Source organism: Ascaphus truei, chromosome 6 (genome assembly GCF_040206685.1).
Source record: "Ascaphus truei isolate aAscTru1 chromosome 6, aAscTru1.hap1, whole genome shotgun sequence".
Taxonomy (NCBI): Eukaryota; Metazoa; Chordata; class Amphibia; order Anura; family Ascaphidae; genus Ascaphus; species Ascaphus truei.
Genome location: NC_134488.1, coordinates 23,761,629 through 23,782,177, shown reverse-complemented (window position 1 = coordinate 23,782,177; position 20,549 = coordinate 23,761,629). Strand labels below are relative to the sequence as shown.

The window sequence follows — 20,549 nt, the reverse complement described above, 5'->3', positions numbered from 1 at the left end:
CTTCCTTTCCTGAAAGACTCTGGAACACCCCTTTGTGAGCCCTGTCTCTAGCAGTGCACCAATTGTATCTAGTAACTGCCTGGTCACATGATCTTCCCCACAGAACTTTGCATGTTTGATCCTCTTCTGCTGCACTGACAGCCATTTAGTGAACCCCCGAGCCGAACCTCCGCCGATCTATCACAGGAGAACGGATCGATCTGCAACTTACCTAATTACTTATTGTGTGGATTGAATTGATGCACATATTAAAAGGGGGGGGGGGGGGAATACAATTTTAAAAAAAATACAAATACGGGAGTTTGAAATGGGCTCCCTGCATATGATAAACCTACAATGCTTTCAGGATGCAGAGATTTGTTCACCAGAAGTCTGACAAATTGAAGAATGCAAAGTTTCCTCACTTTCTGCAGCTACCTAGTGAATATACAATATGTGCACTAAAAACATTTTTTAAATAGGTGTCATGCTTCAACCCTCCTCAGTTAACTTCTTCCTTCACAGTGTTGTATCTTGTTTTTTCCAGAAGTCCTCAGAGTTAGTTTTTATGAAACTCCAACATTGAACGCTGAATTCCTATCCTATTACCAAGGGTAAGTATGCAGTTGTTTTAACTTTTATCACACGGAAAGATCACATCCTTCTCATCACCTTTACACCATTCCTTCCCCTCACTCCCACTCGCTTCACAAGATAGTGGAGTTATGCGAGTCAGTCTAGACCAGGAGTAGCCAACTCCAGTCCTCAAGAGCCACCAACAGGTCCGGTTAAGGATATCCCTGCTTCAGCACAGGTGGCTCAATCAGTGGTTCAGTCTTTGGCCCGGGCCATAGAGGGGGGGAGCCGTGCTGAGGCGAGCGGACGCTGAGGCTCGCCTGCAGAAGAAGCTGGGCGATTTCATGCCCATACAGGCGAGCCAGCGTCCGCGATCGGAGGTTGGGGGAGACTGTAGGGAGGCGGGGCAGTGACGTCGCTGGGCCAATCGCCCGCGATGCACTGACGTCGACGTCACGGCGCCGTGACGTTGACCCAGCCCCACTCTCATTGGAGGGTTTCAGCCGACAGCGCGCTGAAAAACAGCTTGGCGCTCGGCTGAAACCTCCAACTCCTCCGCACGCCTGCGGACTCTCGCGTGAGCCCCCTCTCAAGGCATCCTCATTGAGGATGCAGGGGCTCAGCGCGGAGCGTCCGCACGCCTCAGCACGGCCTGTCCATCTATGGACACGGCCTTTGACTGAGCCACCTGTGCTGAAACAGGGATATCCTTAAAACCCGAATGGTTGGTGGCTCTTGAGGACTGGAGTTGGCCACTCCTGGTCTAGGCCAAATATCTCCTTAATGTAAGGCCCAAAACGCACATTGTTAAAGACCTATGTTTGCATCCGTTTATGGGATAAGGGGCGGGGGGGAAGTCAATATTACTCAGGCACTGAAAAACAGCAGGAGGAGGATTTGACAAAGGCATATAAATTCATGAAGACGTTGGGTTCTGTGTTGTAGCTGGGAGCAGCACGGGGTGGGCCTAAGGCACTGCAGGAAGTGGTAAGACCAGTATGGGGTCTTAGGTCACCAAAACAGTGCAAGGAAAGGCTTTGGCTGAGCAATGTATGTTCAGGAACTTTTCTATGTAAGGATGGAACAGCAGACTGCTGGGGGGATGGGGCAGGGGAATGGTGGGACTGGACATGATTTTTTTGTCTCCGTTGAAATGTACAGTTAGTGAAGAGTCTTCAAGGCCTGTTTCAGCCTCAATATATCCTTAAGGAAGATCTGGGGAGGCCTTAACGAGAAGCTGCATTGCGGGGGGATGATTAGGGACAACACACAATTATCCAACATCGTTCAAACCCAGGCTGTGCTGATAAGTTGTGTATTGCGGCAGGCATAAGCTTATAGGGGTCCATGTTAAAATGTATAAGAAGTAAAGAGTGACTCATTGTGCTCATTTACATGTCATTACCCAGAATCCCTATGTGCAGTGGAAGCACTGTTTGCTAGGCGATAATGGGTAAAGAAAGGGTTGCAGACCTGTCAATGTGCTCACAAGTGGTATTTTTATTTGCTGTCCAATAATATTTAGAATTCATAGTATATATATATATATATTTTTTTTAATGTATGGTTTACATTATGAGCGCCATATATCCAATTATTGTTTCAGCCCAGAGATGCACAGCCTTACCCCACTACATTTGGGGGATGGTAGGTCTGACTTATGAGGAGGGGCTAGCTAAATTAGATTTGTTTACATTTGCAAACAGGCATCGAAGAGGGGATATGATAACTATATACAAATATATTCGGGGACAGTACAAGGAGCTTTCAAAAGAACTATTCATCCCAAGGACAGTACACATGACACAGTGTCATCCCTTAAGCTTGGAGGAAAGGATATTTCCCCAGCAACATAGGAAAGGGTTCTTTACAGTAAGGGCAGTTACAATGTGGGATTCATTACCCATGGAGACTGATGGCAGCTACAATAGATATCTTTGATAGGAAAGGTATACAGGGATATACCAAATAAGTCAACATGGGAAGGATGTTGATCCAGGGATAAATCTGATTGCTGTTATTTGGAGTCAGGAACGGATTTATTTTTCCCCTTATGAGACATCAGATGTGTCACTGGGTTTTTTTTTTTTGGCCGTCCGTCCTCTGGATCGAAATACTCTAAATACAAAGATAGGATAAAGCATATGTCCTCTAAATTTAGCATAGGTTGAACTTTATGAATATACGTCTTTTTCCCCTCATCTACTATGTAACTATTTACATGAGTAAACCAAACAACCTATAACCTCAGTGTACCTTCATTTTACTGTTAATATAGCAAACTCAAGTGTTAAAATATATTTAGTGCAAAAGCTGTACTCTTCTGGTGTAATCTTTACTTCTGTTCTCTTCTCATGTTCATCAACCCGACGCTTGGAAGTTACACCACTTAGTAAGATGTTCTGCCCTAGCCGTGACCCTTACACCGCATGGTTAGATTGAATGGTTATGTATTCCAGCTGTAATAAAAGCAAAGACGGGCGGGTAGCTATCTTAGTCCTTTCTTCCATGTAGTGGCAAAGAAGGGAGAGGGAGTGGGTGGTACGATACCTTTTATTGGACCAGCAAGTAGTTGATATACTACAAGCTTTCGAACCTCTCAGGGTCCTTCATCAGGAAGGATAAAGGAAGTCTGATGAAGGGTCCCGAGAGATTCAAAAGCTTGTAACAGATCAACTACTTCAGGGGAGCGCGATCTTTTCCCCCTGCCGCGCGCCCCCCTCCCTTCCTCCTTACCTTGGTTCCCGGCGTCTGGGCATCATCACGTCACATGACCCAACGGCGTCATTTGATGCCGTGTTGCCATGGCGATGTGTCTGCAGATGCCGGCTGAACCACAGCAAGTCAAGTTTACAGAGGCAGTCGCCGCTTCCCCGGCAGTTCATTTAAGTGCCTTAGGGGAGCGTGCGGGGCCTCTGCAACCCCCCACGCCCCCCGCAGTTAATATCGCGCCCCCCAGCTTGCACGCCACTGAACTACTTGTTGGTCCTATAAAAGATATCGTACCCCCTATTAGCTATAATAAAAACGTATCCCAACCAGAGAGCAATTTAACCTACGACTAGATGGGGTCCAGCCCTTCAGTGCCAAACGTTCAAAGGGGATTTCAGCTGGTTAAAGACAATTGTATCACATGAAACTTATTTGATGAAATGTTTTTTTTCACTTTGACTGCTGTAAAAAAAAAAAACACACACACAACTGAAAAACGGTCGCTGCACGGCGAGCACGCACAGAGACAAGAACACGCGTTCTAAGCAAAGAGAGATGACACTTCTTTACCCGAAAATAAAAGGTTTTCTGTCCTAAAAAGGCTGACCTGCTTTTATGGTTACGTTTCCTTTTTCCATTACACCGATATTACAAAGGAACGCGAGGCAGTTCACCACCGCAGCAGGAGTGAAAATAAGAATTCAGTTACAGGTCACCAAAAGCATCTTACTTGCGGTTTTTCACTTGTAACGTTAGGTACTTCTTACTTTAAGCATTTGTTATTTTTTGTTTAGATATGCAAAAAATACCCCATGAAAAACAAAAAAAAACAATACAAAAAAAAAGTGTAACAGTATTAATTATTTCATAGACAGAACAGGTTAAAGCAGCAATACAAGCAGTTGTGTGAAAAAGAAAGTGCACCCTCTGAATTCTATGGTTTTACATATCAGGGCATAATAACTATCATATGTTCCTTAGCAGGTATAAAAATTAGGTAAATATAACCTCAGATGAACAACAACACATGACATATTACACTGTGTCATCATTTATTTAACAAAAAAGAGCAGGCGAGCGAGTGAGCGGGCGGCTGGGCGAGCGGCTGGCTGGGTGAGCGGCCGAGATAAAACCCCTTTTCTCCAACTGGCGCCCGGCCGAGCAGGGGCCCGGGCAGCCGGGCCCCCTTGACTCACAGGGCCTGGGACGCCAGTACCCTTTGTCCCCCCTGTTGGCGGCCCTGATTGCCCGGTCTGACCTTGGGGTGAATTTGCTGGGACGTCCACTCCTGGGAAGATTGGCAACTGTCTTGAATGTTTTCCACTTTTGAATAATCTTTCTCAATGTAGAATGATGGACTTTAAATTGTTTGAAAATGGCCTTATAACCCTTCCCAGATTGATGGGCAGCAACAATAGCTTCTCTGAGATCACTGCTGATGTTTTTCCATAGGAGTCAGAGGGTGTATTTTTTTTTCTTTCCTTCAGACAGACAGACAGGACAGACACATTTGCTATATGCTTTATGGTGCAGGGTACCTGTCCAAGCTTCAAATTACAAAGCCAGTGTAACCAGCCTCTCACTGATGAGATCCCAAGATCGAAACAGCTGTCTGTGGGTAGGTTTACTGGCTATGCATCTTAACCCAGGCTGTGCTGAAAAGCTGTGCAATGCAGCAAGCATAAGCTTATAGGGGTCCATGTCAGAAAGGATTTGAAGCAAAAGGTGGCACTGTGTGCTCATTTGCATGTCATTTCCCAGAATCCCTTGCTGCAGTGGAAGCACTGTGTGCTGGGCGATAATGGTGAAAGGCAGGGTTGCAAACCTTTCTAAGACATGCAAATGAGCGCACAGTAAAATTTCCATTACATCTCGATCTCTCTCTGGAAAGCAGGCGCCAATGTATATTTCTACATTTGTACCTAAGCTGGCAATCATTTAGTGCTCCTGTTATAAATTTGTAAAAATCCTGATTGTGGGCCTAATATAATGTCCGCCTTTCAGTTTCAATCAATTCTTCAGTTAGTGTAACTTGGTTATATGAGCATACATTGTAGCTACTAATTGCCTTTTATAGTTTGCAGCTCAAACTGCTGGGAACATTTGCAACAAATGATCACAAACAGGAAAAAGTGTTGCCAAAACCTTGCACTGCTGGGGAGGTGGGCTAAAGCCTGCTATAGAAATCAAACGATGCTTTAAAAACGCATTAAAAATGGCATTAGGAGTGGGGGGGGGGGGGGGAGAGAGAAACAGTCACCATTATCTAATACTACAGAAATGATTTATTAAAAGAAAAAAGAAAAACAATCCAGAAGATTTCACGTTTTGCTGCTTTAAATAGATTTTTATTTTACTTGTGCAACATCCTAATTTTATGAGATAAAACCCCTTTTCTCCAAGTTCTGCAGTTTGAGCTATTTAGCTTTAGAAATGGTGTCCCTTCCTTCTCCGCTATAACCCACACATTATCCGTCACTATTATTACCATTATTACTATATCTTTACTGGGGGAGCAGCAGCACACAGCGGAATAGGTTTTCCTAGAAAATGATGAATCGTTCTCATACACTCCTCATCTTGGTATATATATATATATATATATATATATATATATATATATATATATATTCATATTTCTCTCCATTTCCATCTGTTTGGGATGTTCTTGGCGGTTTCATTTTACCAGCATGGTCCTATATTTATCTCGGATTTGACATGGTTATGAGATTTATTTGTACATTATATTATTTACCATCGGGTTAGCTATTTCTTATATGATCTTCCCGTCTGTTATATGGTCTCAATAAAATGTAAAGAACATTAAGACCATAATTCTTGCTTTCTTTCAAACGGTACGTTTAGTTGCATTGCAACAATGCCTGTGACGTTCGCATGAAATTGCAAGACATATGCTCATGTCAACAGCAGAGCCAGATTGGTATGTATTAAAGGAGCAATCCAAGCAAGTCTACATGTGTTTTTTAAATAAATCAGTTCTGTACTATTAGATAATACTTACCTTTTTTATTTTATTTTGAATTCAACTCAATGACATTTTTAATGCGTTTTAATATACTGATAATCCTTTGATGTCAATAGCAGGTTTATCACACGTCCCCAGCAGTGCAAGAGCTTTGTAACACGTTTCTGTTTGTGATCATTTGTTCCCAATATCCCCAGCCGTGTGAGCTGCAAATCTGTAACATTAGATAATGTTACCTCTGTAATATAAGAATACATTGTAGCTGCTGAGTTACACGGACTGAAGGGTTGATGGAAACAGAAAGGCAGCCAGTTAACTGAACCTTGGGAAGCGGGATCTTTGCTGCTGGATCATGGGAGAACGAATCGATCTGTAGTTTAGGTAATTGGTAATCAAATGCCACATATATTAAAACAAACATTTTTTTTAAGCTGCTTAGACGGCCTATTTAAAAGAGCCTCCTTGGACAATGTTAAATACTTTGGGGGATTTTGCTATTTTTGCTATCTATTTTTGCTATCTACTGCTTACGGTTTCCCCAAATGTGGCACTATAAAATTCATACTTTGCACCGGTACCAAAACCACGTTACAGTCAAATCCAATATTGGCGCTAAAAGTTATAGGTCTAAGCACGGAGAGTTTAATTTATGGTAACATACGTTCTCATTACCGCGAGAAAAGGTTCACGTTGTTAATGGGTTAATGTGCTTTTCTGGGAATACTGGAGAGACCAAAAGCGCAAACCCAATTGAAAAATTGTACAACGCAAAATCACTGTTGAATAGAATCCGTCCGCGGAAACCACGGAGTGCACTTGTAATAATAATTGTAAAAATCCTCAAAAAACGCAAAATCGCCCTTTTTGACGGTGATCCGTCTCACGATAGCTTACAGGGTTATAATATACACCAAATGACTGGGTTGAATTGAATACGACTGTGATATGATAAAGAGATTTTATTCCTTAAAATAAGGTGGACACACAATGTTGGACAGATAACAAACGGAATATTTACACTTACTTGGGATGGGGACCATGAAGTAGCCAGGATCCGGGCAAGCAATTCATTCAGCAATACAGGATACAAACGAAGACCTCTGGGTAGAGGCTTACAGTCACTTAAATAGATTTTAGCCTCTACTCCCTAACATTGGGACCCAGGTATTGGAGAACAATTATCTGGACCCAATTAACTCTTGCCAGCTCACGTGGGAAGCAAGCTGGTACATGCCCCCTGGTAGGTGGGACATGCGCACACACTGTCAGTCAGAGTCCCATTTAGTGCACCCCACTCTTAAGCCTGGTGCCTCTGAGTCTACCATCTGTATTTCTTCACAGAGGAAACGCTGACTGGAAGTGTGATTTGTGGCCCTTAAACATACACAGCCAGGTCCTGCTATCTCTCCCCCCTGCATCCTCAATCTGGGAGGTGAAGCCTTGATCGGGACACAGCACGCAGACACACCGGCGCCTGATGGCTCATTACAATTCCACAGCGCCAGGGACTTTCGTGGGCTAATTGGGTAGCCCTGACTATACAGAAATATATCACAATTTATATATATCAAAAATACTCCGTTCGGTTAATCTGAGAGGGCTGAAGCCTGCCATGCAATCCTGACTCAGGGACTCTGCCTTGTGGCCAAATTTCAGCCCTCCAGGTATTACCAACCCAGAGATAATGTATTTAGGTCCGAAACCTCATTTCAAAAACAGCAGTAATTGCAACAGCCCTGTAACCTCTGCATAGGAATACATGGCATTCTGTATGTCACTGCAAATGGTGGCCAAAAAGGCGGGAAGGGGAACAAAGGGCCATAAACAGTCAAACACAGTTAACCCCTTCCCTCCCGGCCTGATCCCAGTGTAGATGTTTGGTGCAATCACGTCACAGGCGGGAACACATAAAACAAAGGGGAATACATTTTGTGCTGAAGCAGGGGACTGCAGACATACATGCATACGATTCCATTAACCCCTCGCATCCTGCATGATTGTAGGGGCCGCCAACTGGGGGTTGACCCCTTTATCACATGCCTGGCAAACCTATCATGACAATCCGCTTTTATCCGGCTGATCCAAATTCGCCCCCCAAAATGTCGCCCATTTATTTATAACCACTATCAATCAAATCTAGAGGATTCTCTTCGACACAAAGAATAGAAGATCATACCGAGATTTGAACCAGCAATCAGCTATTGTGCAGACAGACTTCTGCTCAGACTCGCTAAATCATGTTACTGGTTTATGAAGCACAGACCCCAATGGGAAAGATGCACACTACAGACACTGCACTGTAGTGCCACATTTTGGCTGCTTCCCCCTACAAAGGTTCTCCTATGCTGTCGAGTCCCCCCCCCTCAATGCCCTTAACCTCTTCATCACCAAAGCAACTGTCTGAGCATGACGTAGCCCTCCACAATCACCGCTTTTGTTGGGGCACAGAGAGAGATTCTCTTCGTTCTGAAGTCCTCAGGCAACGCTGGCCGGAGCGATGAACTCTACAAAAGGACACACAGCAATGCTGCCAATCACTGTCCTGCCGTCCTGGGGAAGAGCAGACAGCATTCAAAAGATAGAACAGGCTGCACGTGCGGTTAATGGCATGTTTGCAAACCTGCAATCTTCACATATTTCACATTAGCGATTGCCGTTTTGATAGATGGATTGCAGATTAGGTCTTTTAATAATAGCCCAACACTAGCACATATTGAATCCCTCCCAGACTCTCCCAGTTACTGGACCTTTTTTCTGTCTTTGTGAAGCATGTGACTATGTATAATTCTACATTCTTACCTCAGCTGGCAATCGTTTGGGGCTTGTTATAAATCTGTAGAAAGCCTGATTGTGTGCCTAACATAATGGCTGCCTTTCAGTTTAAACCAATCCTTCAGTCAGTGTAACTCGGCAGCTACAATGTATCCCGATATTACTACGGTAACATTGCCTATTGTTACAGCTCGCAGCTCAAACTGCTGGGAGCATTGTAACACTTTTCGATCTATTTGTTGCCAAAGATCTTGCACTGCTTAGCAAGTGGGCTAAAACCTGCTATAGAAATCAACGGATGCTTTAAAATGCGTTACAAAAAGCATTGAGAGTTGAATAAAATAAAAGTTAAAAAAACCAGGTCATTATTATTTAATGCTACAAAACCGATTTATTGTAAGTAAGCCACAGAAGATTTCCCACGTTTTGCTGCTTGAATGCGCACAGCTGCTGGATCTTTGCTAGCACGGCACGAAATATCGACGTAATTACACCAAAGTTAGAAGTATATCAAATAGTCACCAAGTAAACCAATACAGGTAAAATAAACACACAGGAGATTGGCAACACACACACCTCACTCAACCTACTTTGTGTTAACAAGAAGAGACACAAAGGACACCGCACACTGGCTTCTAGTATATGAAGCCATTTATATTAACAATGTAAGGAAACAAGATACAACCATTCTGGGGAAATACAGCGGGCCCAGACAGTCATTGTCAGTAAACGGGAATCAGAGGAATGCCGTTTCCTTTATTCGCTTGGTCACGAGCCAGGTTTCCCTCCAGAAAAAAAACGCCAGGATTTATTTTCTCCGCTCGGGGGGTTTCCCTGCGGTAAGAGGGAGATCTCGCTCCAAAACAAGCCCCAATTCATCGCTCTGCTTGGAGTCTTCGTGACTCACATCAGCAGGTAGTATTTGGATGGGGAAAAAAAAATCCAGAAGGAGAAGCAGCACTATAGTCCTTCTTATATCTTGCCTTCATACTACTAGATTTCCCTTGCAGTCCACTTTACCGTTTGAGAACAACCTGGCCAGCTACGCCCGTTTCTGCCTGTGTATTGCCCTATAGGTGCTGTGCCTAAATAGCCTAATAAATAAACCAAACAACTCGCGTAACCCCCACAGTTGCGAGAGGGGCCAGCAATGCATTGCAGGTCCCCCCCCTTTGGAAGCAAAGGGGGGTTAACAGCACCGGAGAAGCCCTGGCAGTGCAAGGGTTACCATTAGCATAGTTGCAGCATTAACGAACAGGAAAACCACCCACGAAGCACACGCAACACCGGCAGAGCTGAACGGAAGCGTGTTCAAGGAGCGGCGAGGAGAAAGTGCGGGGGCGTTTGGCAAGAGTCATCAAGGATTAGGGGGAAAGCCAATGATGCACGTTGGGTTCCACCACGCGTGCAGTTCCACTCCTGTCCCGGGCTGAGAATGCAGGTGTCCTCTTCCCTGTGCCTCGCGTTACAACACCTGTAATGGTACTGTGGCTCCCGCTGTGCATGTTAGACATGGGAACCAGACTTTCAATGTCATCTACTCAGGTGTAATAGGGGCTGAAAGAGCGAGTCACTGAGTAAAGACACTGACTGATAACGGAACATAGTTTGAAGCAGAGGATCTTGGTTCAAATCCCGTTGTCGGCTCTTTGTGACCTTGGGCAAGTCACTTTATGTTTTGGTGCCTGATGCACAGGGAGATAGATTGTATGCTCATCTGCACAGTGTCTGTAAAATTCCTATGTGCTGCGTACCGCGCACTATACCAGGGGTGTGCAAACAGGGGGGCGCGGCGCTTGCTGAGGCCCCGCGCTCCTCCCCACAACATTTAAATAAAAGGCATGGGGAATGTGCGAGGCCTCTGCAACTGCCTCTCGCCTGCTCTCCGGTGGCTTCTGGTGACGCAACACCATGACAACGATGCCGTGGCGTCAAATGGTAACACGTTGCCTTGGTACGACGCCGCCGATACTGGAGAGAAGGTAGGGGGGGGGGGGGGGGAGAGGGGGCGCAAACAAAACTTTGCGCATCCCTGCACTATTCTGCAATTGTGAAGGGGTTGGAGCCCCATTGTCAGAAAAGCGCTATATGAAATTGTTGTTATTACTACCCCTTCGATCCAGAGGCTTAAAATGTATTCATATGCACCGTGTTGCCGTCCTGTAGCAAAGCAGCCAAGTCCTCTATATTCTGCAGTGATTGGTTTAAGCATTGTTAAAAATAATAGGGGCACTGCATCCGATTATAGGAATGCCCAGTCCTATTACTCCGAGGGCAAGGCTGGATGGGATTTCATTTCCCAAATATTTGATGCTCGATTAGAAGAATGAAATAAATTGACTTGAATTAGACAGCCTCTGGGTGAGCCACCTGTGCTGAAGCTGGGATGTCCTGAAAACCTGACCTGTTGTAAAAAAAAAAAAAAAAAAAAAGTGACTTCTAAAACCTGGAAATGTGTGGGTAGGAAATGTGTATTTACCCCGTGTCTGCCCACTCCAAATCTTGTATTCACACAGGCATTATTTTAGCCCAATTTGCATCAGATTTGGGAACGCCCGACAGGTACAAATCTCACAGAATTAGATGATGCGTGCACCGATAATGAAATGCTGTAGATCTGCGTTTCCCAACCGGAGGTTAGTGAGGTGTCTCCAATGCGTGAACGCCCAAATAAGTATGCAATGGCGGACCCCAGGCGGTATATAGCGGGTTCCTGAGCCCGTGTGGGCACTGCGCAATTAGTAAGGCCCCAAACTGCACCGTGGTGTGGGTGGTATAACTGCCAATTACAGTACAAACTTCCAAAGCCGCACCCCATAATGCTTTGCAAGGCACAGGGATTGACAGCTATACCGCCCCATGCCGCCTGCACACTGAGGTGCAGTTTGGGGGCTTATTAAGCATGTGTTCCCCCCAAAAGCTCAGGACACTATACTGCCTGGAATTGGTCACACAGTTTTGTTAGTGATAGTCGGGGGGGGGGGGGGGGGGGGAATATTATCTAACAGGGGGCCGCGCAGTGTAAAACAGGGGGCCGCGCAGTGTAAAACAGGGGGCCGCGCAGTGTAAAACAAACGTTGGGTGCCACTGCTGCATGGGAACACTGAAGAACTCGCCGTCCCTACAGCGCAGGGTTAAATGTTCAGTGTGTGATGGTGGATTGATTTACTATCAATAGTGCATAGGCTACTTCCTGTGTGGGTGAAAAGGAAGCTATATATTAAACAGACTGTTCCTATTTGAAAATATAAAAACGGATTGAAAATAGATAAACACCTTATTTGTTTATTAACATGCCAGGTGCAAAAAAACAACCCCCACCCTCCCCCCCCCCCCAAACAACATACAGCGTGCGATGAAGGTTAAACTGTCCCTCTATGTCAGGATTTGCCAACTGGCGTCAAGGGCGACCAGCAGGTCAGGTTTTAAGGATACCCATGCTTCAGCACAGGTGACAGCCATCTGTGCTGAAGCAGGGATATCCTGAAAACCTGACCTGTTGGTGGCCCTTGAGGACTGGGAGTTGGCCACTCCCGCTGCTCTAGGTAATGAGCAGTCTCGCCTCCGAAACACAAAATGTCGAAATCCACAGCAACACGGCGTTTATCAGAAAATCAAAAGGCGGCGTCATTTTGATTAAAGTATTTTAAATTTAAATACGCACACTTTAAAAAAAAAAAATATATACAAAAAAATACAAAAAAATGTTCATGTTTCACTGGTAACCAGATGGGGTTTTTTTTGTTTTGTTTTTTGAATACCCGAATCTAAACCTTTTGGATGACGAGACGTGTGTGGAAAATGTTACTGGGACGACCTAGTTCCCAGCATTCTCTCCTTCGGAAGGATTCAGATTACCACCATTAGTCACAGAGCGGAGGCTGGGGACATGAAGTGACTAATTATTGGTCATAGCACGCTCAGTGCAGTTTCTCATGTTATGGGCGATTACAATCTTTTTAACGAAACAAGGACATGGGCCATTTTCCCCCTTCTTTTAAATGAGACCGTCCCTTTTATTCTATTCTACGCTTGTCATCTAGTCCCAAGATCAGGGCCGGTCACCTAGAAGCATAACATTTGGGGGCTGTTAAGAAGTGGGGATATTATGTAGCAGCAGAGAGGGGGGGGGGGGGGCGACCGCTGGGACTACAGTCCCGGGCCCGGCGAGTTAGAGGGCCCGAGCACCCTGCCAGCGACCCCAACACGTGCCAGATCCGCAGAGGTGCCTCTGGCAGACCCTTCTGCGGTGTAGCTCCTCCCTCCCCCCATCCCCCGAAGACAGGCCCCTTCCATTCAATGCTGCAGGTAAGCACACCGTCTCCCCCTTCCCTCGGTTGTGTCCCTCCCTGTCCATACCTTTATTCCTACACCCATGCCTTCTTCTCTACCCCCCTCCTCCTAGGCACACAACTACCCCCCCCCTCCCCCACACGCCCTCTGCAGGGCGCAGTACAATGAGAATGCACCAGTCCGTATCATATTCTTCTTTTTCATGTTAAATGCAGATCCCCCCCCCCCAGTACCAATGCACAATATACATATTTGAAAGTTAATTGCAGGGAGTTCAAGGTTAAAGTGATATGCATTAGGACACACACACACACACACACACACACACACACACACACACCACACACACGATGGTTCACATAGACTCAACGCCCCATAACCAATGGTATTCCAAATAGATAAATGATTGAGGGTGAACCTAGGCTGGATACCATGAGAAAATAAAACCTGATTGATCGGAGATCTAGGGGGTACTACGCAATAAGCCCCGGAACCGGGAGACCTATGAATAAATATCTCAGGCGATATATACAGGCCCATAGATAGATATCTCCCATATCAAAATAGGTCAGGTAAGTAATATGACCGGGTACAATCCTGGGTAAGTAATAGACTCCGGATGGGGTAACAAAGGGATTAGTAAATAGCCAGAATCATGATCGTTTGAGTATAGGTAACTCGTATATGTATGTATGTATGTATGTATGTATGTATGTATGTATGTATGTATGTATACACACACACACACACACACACACACACACATGTATAAAACAGAACCAGGTCAGAAAAGCCTATTCTAACATTGGCCAGAATATTGGTCTGTGCCCCCAACACTACCCTACGGTAACAGGTGGTCACGTTTCACAGGAAGAGTCCCAAATCAAGATCTTGGTTTATACCCGTGGCACTCGAGGTTGAACTGACTGATCCAGAGCAGTAGTAATTTAAGTCTTACCCCACTCCTGGATTTTGCTACTCTCAATGACCTACAAAATCGGCGCTGGGTGGCATTATGGCATGCCTGTATTACGTGGTGTGCCTCCGGAGCCTGCCAATTCAAACTTACATTCTGCCCTATCCTCCCCTTTAATGGCTGTGTCGTTCCCCCATGTAACCGAGACCAAAGGGGCACTTCATTAAATACACAACGAATTTGAAATTGCATACATTTTTGTCGTTTTTACTGTGCTGGAATACCCTAAAGTGATATTATTTATAGAAAATTTGGATGTTCTACTTATAGTGGTGTCAATTACATGGTTTTAACATGTTTTGGTGCGTTTATTCTTTTTGGTCCTACAATTCAGCTGTAGAGACTTTGCAAGGAGCAGTGGGGTTTTTTTTGGCAACGAACCACTTCTGCACTTTTTGGACTTCAAAGTGTTGGTTTCCATTGTTTTCACATTGTAGTTGTGTTATTTCCTATTATACAAAATGTTACACATAACAGGAAGTGGATGAGTGGGCAGACACGCTGCCGTTACCAAACGCGTCACAATGTACCTGACAGACAAGGTGAAGTCCCCTGGGTTGCTCTTGCTTGGACGGGCCAGGAAGCTTCCATGCCCACCATTGGTCTGGAGCAGACTCTCCGCTTCAAGTCCATTGATGTTCGGATGAAACCACCTGAGAAAAGAAAGACACATTCATGGAGGCTTTCTTCAGATTATAGCACACAAAGACACGACAGGGGTTAGTTTGGGTTGTATGAACGCCACTCGCCAAACTATATGGTCTCCATATTCAGATCAATCCTATGTGGCTATGTAAAAAAACCTCGAATAAAAAGCCCAGAAACTATTACATATTTTTTACCCTGACAGGCTAGAACATACAATAAATATTTGACAAACATCTTTTGATGGCAACATTTAAAAAAAATAAATAAGTTATTGTTGCCAACTACCATCTTTTAAACCCATAAGGGGACACCTCTTCATTATTTTCCAACACGCAGAAGTGTTATCTCCACTGTCACTTTTAGTTAATTTAGCAAATGAATGTTCCAGTGCTTACTGTGAAGATGTGTCACAATAAATTCCCTGCACCAGGTGACCCAACACACAGCTCAATCCTTTTAACAGGGCCAAGCAAACAGAGCTGCATTAAGGTTGGAATTGATGTCGCTCTGGTAAAGGTTAGAAAATGCCTCTGATCTCCAAGCCTGCGTACCGCAGGGAAATGTCATGAACGCACATACCCAGTTGCCTTGTTACAATAGCCATGTTGGACTTGAAGTAACATTCTAAAACATTGGGGTACAAGCTCAGGGTGGCCCCATTTCTGTGACAGTTTGAGGATAGAGCCATGTCTACCAAGCAGTGTTACTCCATAAGACACCTTACAGCATGGCATAGTAAATACCTGTACGGCCCATTCAAATAAAAAACGGGATGTAAGGGGTCTTCTGGCAGTGAAGGTTTCTTATGGAGTAACACCACGTAATAAATATGGCCCATTCACTTATCTCGCGTAAGGTGTCTTCCAGCATGGGAGCCCCCTTATAGAGGAGCACTTCGTAAATATGGCCCAGAATCGCTTACAGAACTGTGTTGACTTAGCACAACTATATTAAAAGCTTTACTAGACCTGGACACAGATAGCACAGCTGGAAACATTATTTACAGTCTTAGCTCTTAAAAACAGAGGATTGTTGTTCTTTGTATAAGCCTCTCAGTAAAACTAGTGTACAAAAATAAAAGAATATTCACAATATATGGGCCAAAAGCCCTGGTGGACATTTTCCCCAAATGGGGGATAATTCAATGGAACTCCCACTCCTTACCCACGAGTCTGCTATGGCTTCATCCCCCAGAGTGGGAATGGGACAGAATACTGCAGACAAGCTCTACTGCGCGTTGCTTTGTACAGATAGAACTGTGCAGCAGTGAAGGAGTTAGATGGACCGCCCAAGAAGATAAGAAGTTTGTGTATGGGCCGTGCATGCAAACATCTTGATACACAGCTGGTTGACCTCCTTGACTGTAACTAATTTTATAAACACACGTGCAGTGACAGTTGTGATCCATCCATGCACTCAGCAGTGCCAGCGCAGTTTTCAATCCAGATATCCTGCGGCATTGAGCACTGTATCCCTATTGCCGCAGTGGAACTAGGGAAAAGACGGGGACAGTTGAAGGTTAAAGCAGCAATCTCCGCCCCACCAGAACCCATTTATTATACCTCAGTAGAACATGGGGTGCCACAGTGATGATCCCAGCTACAGAGATGCTGGTAAAATGGAGTTAACATTTGTTGTAGCTTCCCTTAAAAATCCCCAGACACATGACGGCAGGCAGGGCCACAAACAAAGTCCTCTACATCTCCCAAGGACATCACAGCTTTCAATCGGCTGCCAGATCGAGCCAGAGCTCTGTGGTCATTTCACGTCTACTGGGTAAGTATTGTTGCCTGGTAGACAAAACCAAGGAGGGGAGGGGGGGAGGGGGGGGAGGGGGGGAGGGAGGGGGGGGAGCGGGGAAGAGGGGTCCCCAAAGTTCAGTGAACCACTGATCAGCTCCCGGGGACCTTGTGGTTGTCAAAAAAGGTTCCCCAGAGCTGATCAGTGGTTCACTGAAAATAGAGTTGGCATTCAGGACTGTTGCTCTAAGTTAAGGTTTTAAAGGGCTCAACACCATAAGGTTACAACATTAAGTTTCAGAGGTGACTATAGCTCAATATAAAGCAATACATGGCTATCCGCATAGGTACTCAAATATCTGTGCAAATTGTTAAACAGCAATCCATGGCCGAAAAGGTGGTGCGGGTCAGAACGGTCCCTTGTGCTACCTATCGGTCACTTACGGCAGGGGTGCTCAACGCCAGCCGTAATATATCCTGAAAATCTGACCCGTCTCATTTTGCTCACCACAGGAATAGGTCCACACTCCATTACCTCTAATACTCTCCCTAAATTCCATTGTAAGGGTCTAGTTTTTGGCTCAATGGGAACAGATCTAAAATGCAACCCCTCAACCAATAGATGCCATTGTCAGGAAAGGTGGTTACATACACTTCCACCCCTCTGACACTGCAATTTCTTCCACTGAACACATACTTAAACATTCAATCCAATTTAAAGCTGCTATTCTCCATAGACCCAAAGTGTCAAATTATTTCATTAATGCACACCCCCCCTCCCCAAAAAAAATTATACAAACATGCCCCTTTTTAAAAATATTTTTTGGAAGCCTTAAAATGTGCCTCCCTGCCCCCTCCTTGTTCCACAGAGGACTAAATGTAAGGTGATACGTCTGGTTCCACTAATCCAATGATAAGGAAGTCAGATTTATTCATGCAGCTAACCTTGCAAACCAACGGCACGCTATTTTCCTGAAGCACAAAGCTGTCTCCCACTGATAGGGCTGTGCATTTGTACCTACTACATTTTAATGAGATACAATACAAAAGGGGGAGGGGGTTTGTTTATAACCCCCCCCCCCTGCTCCTGTGACGCTTTGCAACTTCAGGAACATAATGTACAGGTGGATCAGTTTACAAGTTTGGACATTGTAATAATAATAAACTTTATTTATATGGCGCTTTTCTCCCAATGGGAGTCAGTGCTTGATTTACAAAAAAAATAAACATTTAAGGTGAGAAAAGAGATTACACAAAGATGGGACGGTACTGTAGCTATTACATGCTGGACAGGTTGTGGTTCATTAATTAAATTTAATAGATTGCTGGGAGTGTTCTCTGGCTATTGACTAGCACCCAATGGTCTTATGTTTAAGGTTCATTTATGCGCCCGCCTTCTCCGAGCACCGAGTAGGAATGGCATGGGATAGTGTTTTTCAATCAGGAACATTTGGGTTCCCTGCAATTCTCAGGTCATTGGAAAATCGTACTAAATCTATCTATATATTTCTGAAAGCGTCCTATGTGTCTTTGTCTGTATGTGTCTCGCTAGCGGCAATCACATTGGACCTTGGGCCAGGCCAATGAGATTGCTCCCTTGGCCCACCCGCCCCCGCACACCTCTCATTGGCCTGAGGCGGAGTGACGGACCAAAGGAGACACACACACATACACACACCCCCTCACCCCTCACCCACACACACACACCCTCTGTCACCCCCGTCCCCCCCATCACGTGCGCCGCCCTGCATCGGCTCCCGGACGGAGGGGAAGCGCGGCCCTCCTGCCCCTGCCGCCAACTTCAGGCTCCTCCCCCCTCGCTCTCAACCGGCTCCCGGAAAGATGGAGGGGAAGCGAGGCCCTCCTTCCCCAGCCACCAACGCTCCCTTACCTCCCTGCCGCTAACTCCCCGGCGCTCCCTTACCTCCCCGTCGCTTTCTCCCCGGCCGCTGGGGGGCAAAGCAGCCTCCTCTGATATGCGGCCAGTCCCACTCTCCACCACCTCTTACTCCCGTCGTGTGTGTGTGTGTGTGTGTGTGTGTGTGTGTGTGTGTGTGTGTGTGTGTGTGTGTGTGTGTAGGGACATTTTACTCCTGCCAACAATTTGTGCCTCACTTACACCCCTACCCCTGCCCTGCACCCCCCCTACCCCTGCCCTTCACCACCCCTGCCCTTCACCCCCCCCTACCCCTGCCCGTCACTCCCCCTACCCCTGCCCTTCACCCCCCTACCCCTGCCCTTCACCACCCCTGCCCTTCACCCCCCCTACCCCTGCCCTTCACCCCCCCTGCCCTTCACCCCCCCTACCCCTGCCCTTCACCCCCCCTACCCCTGCCCTTCACCCCCCTACCCTTCACCCCCCTACCCCTGCCCTTCACCCCCCCTACCCCTGCCCTTCACCCCCCTACCCCTGCCCTTCACCCCCCCTACCCCTGCCCTTCACCCCCCCCTACCCCTGCCCTTCACCCCCCCCTACCCCTGCCCTTCACCCCCCCACCCCTGCCCTTCACCCCCCCCACCCCTGCCCTTCACCCCCCCCACCCCTGCCCTTCACCCCCCCTAACCCTGCCCTTCACCCCCACCCCTACCCTTCACCCCCACCCCTACCCTTCACCCTTCACCCCCACCCCTACCCTTCACCCCCTACCCTTCACTCCAGCCCCCTACCCCTGCCCTTCACCCCCCACCCCTGCCCTTCACCCCCGCCCACTACCCCTGCCCTTCACCCCGCCCCCTACCCCCGCCCTTCACCCTCGCCCCCTACCTTCACCCCCGCCCCCTACCCCCGCCCTTCACCCTGCCCCCTACCCTTCACCCCCGCCCCCTACCCTTCACCCCCGCCCCCTACCCTTCACCCCCGCCCCCTACCCTTCACCCCGCCCCCTACCCCTGCCCTTCACCCCGCCCCCTACCCCTGCCCTTCACCCCCGCCCCCTACCCTTCACCCCCGCCCCCTACCCTTCACCCCACCCCCTACCCCTGCCCTTCACCCCCGCCCCCTACCCTTCACCCCCGCCCCCTACCCTTCACCCCCGCCCCCTACCCTTCACCCCGGCCCCTACCCCTGCCCTTCACCCCGCCCCCTACCCCTGTCCTTCACGCCCCCTACCCCTGCCCTTCACCCCCCCTACCACTGCCCTTCACCCATCCCTACCCCTACCCTTCACCCCTCCCTACCCGTGCCCTTCACCCCTCCCTACCCGTGCCCTTCACCCCTCCCTACCCCTGCCCTTCACCCCTCCCTACCTCTGCCCTTCACCCCTCCCTACCTCTGCCCTTCACCCCTCCCTACCTCTGCCCTTCACCCCTCCCTACCTCTGCCCTTTACCCATCCCTACCCCTACCCTTCACCCCTCCCTACCCCTGCCCTTCACCCCTCCCTACCCGTGCCCTTCACCCCTCCCTACCCGTGCCCTTCACCCCTCCCTGCCCTTCACCCCTCCCTACCTCTGCCCTTCACCCCTCCCTACCCGTGCCCTTCACCCCTCCCTACCCGTGCCCTTCACCCCTCCCTACCCCTGCCCTTCACCCCTCCCTACCTCTGCCCTTCACCCCTCCCTACCTCTGCCATTCACCCCCACCCCCTACCCTTCACCCCCGCCCCCTACCCTTCACCCCGCCCCCTACCCTTCACCCCTTCCTACCCTGCCCTTCACCGCCCCTACCCCTGCCCTTCACCCCCCCTACCCCTGCCCTTCACCCCCCCTACCCTTCACCCCCCTACCCCTGCCCTTCACCCCTCCCACCCCTGCCCTTCACCCCTCCCTACCCCTGCCCTTCACCCCTTCCTACCCCTGCCCTTCACCCCCCCTACCCTTCACCCCCCCTACCCCTGCCCTTCACCCCCTACCCCTGCCCTTCACCCCCC

At 47.5% G+C, this 20,549-nt stretch overlaps 1 protein-coding gene across 5 annotated transcripts in view; it reads right to left on the bottom strand.

Annotated features, from left to right (window-relative positions):
* The window catches only part of LOC142496751 (tyrosine-protein phosphatase non-receptor type 11-like), a 78,652-nt gene that overhangs the window by 18,313 nt on the left and 39,790 nt on the right, over positions 1–20,549 (bottom strand). For 3 of the 5 annotated variants that reach the window (XM_075603640.1, XM_075603639.1, XM_075603637.1), the window contains 2 exons: positions 14,825–14,947; positions 8,683–8,803 (listed from right to left, as the gene is read on the bottom strand). In XM_075603640.1, coding sequence (XP_075459755.1) covers positions 8,683–8,803; positions 14,825–14,927 — 224 coding nt within the window. In that variant the 5' untranslated portion in view covers positions 14,928–14,947. Of the gene's footprint in view, positions 1–8,682; positions 8,804–14,824; positions 14,948–16,106; positions 16,211–20,549 lie in introns of those variants that run through there. The other 2 variants (XM_075603638.1, XM_075603641.1) reach the window with 2 other exon arrangements.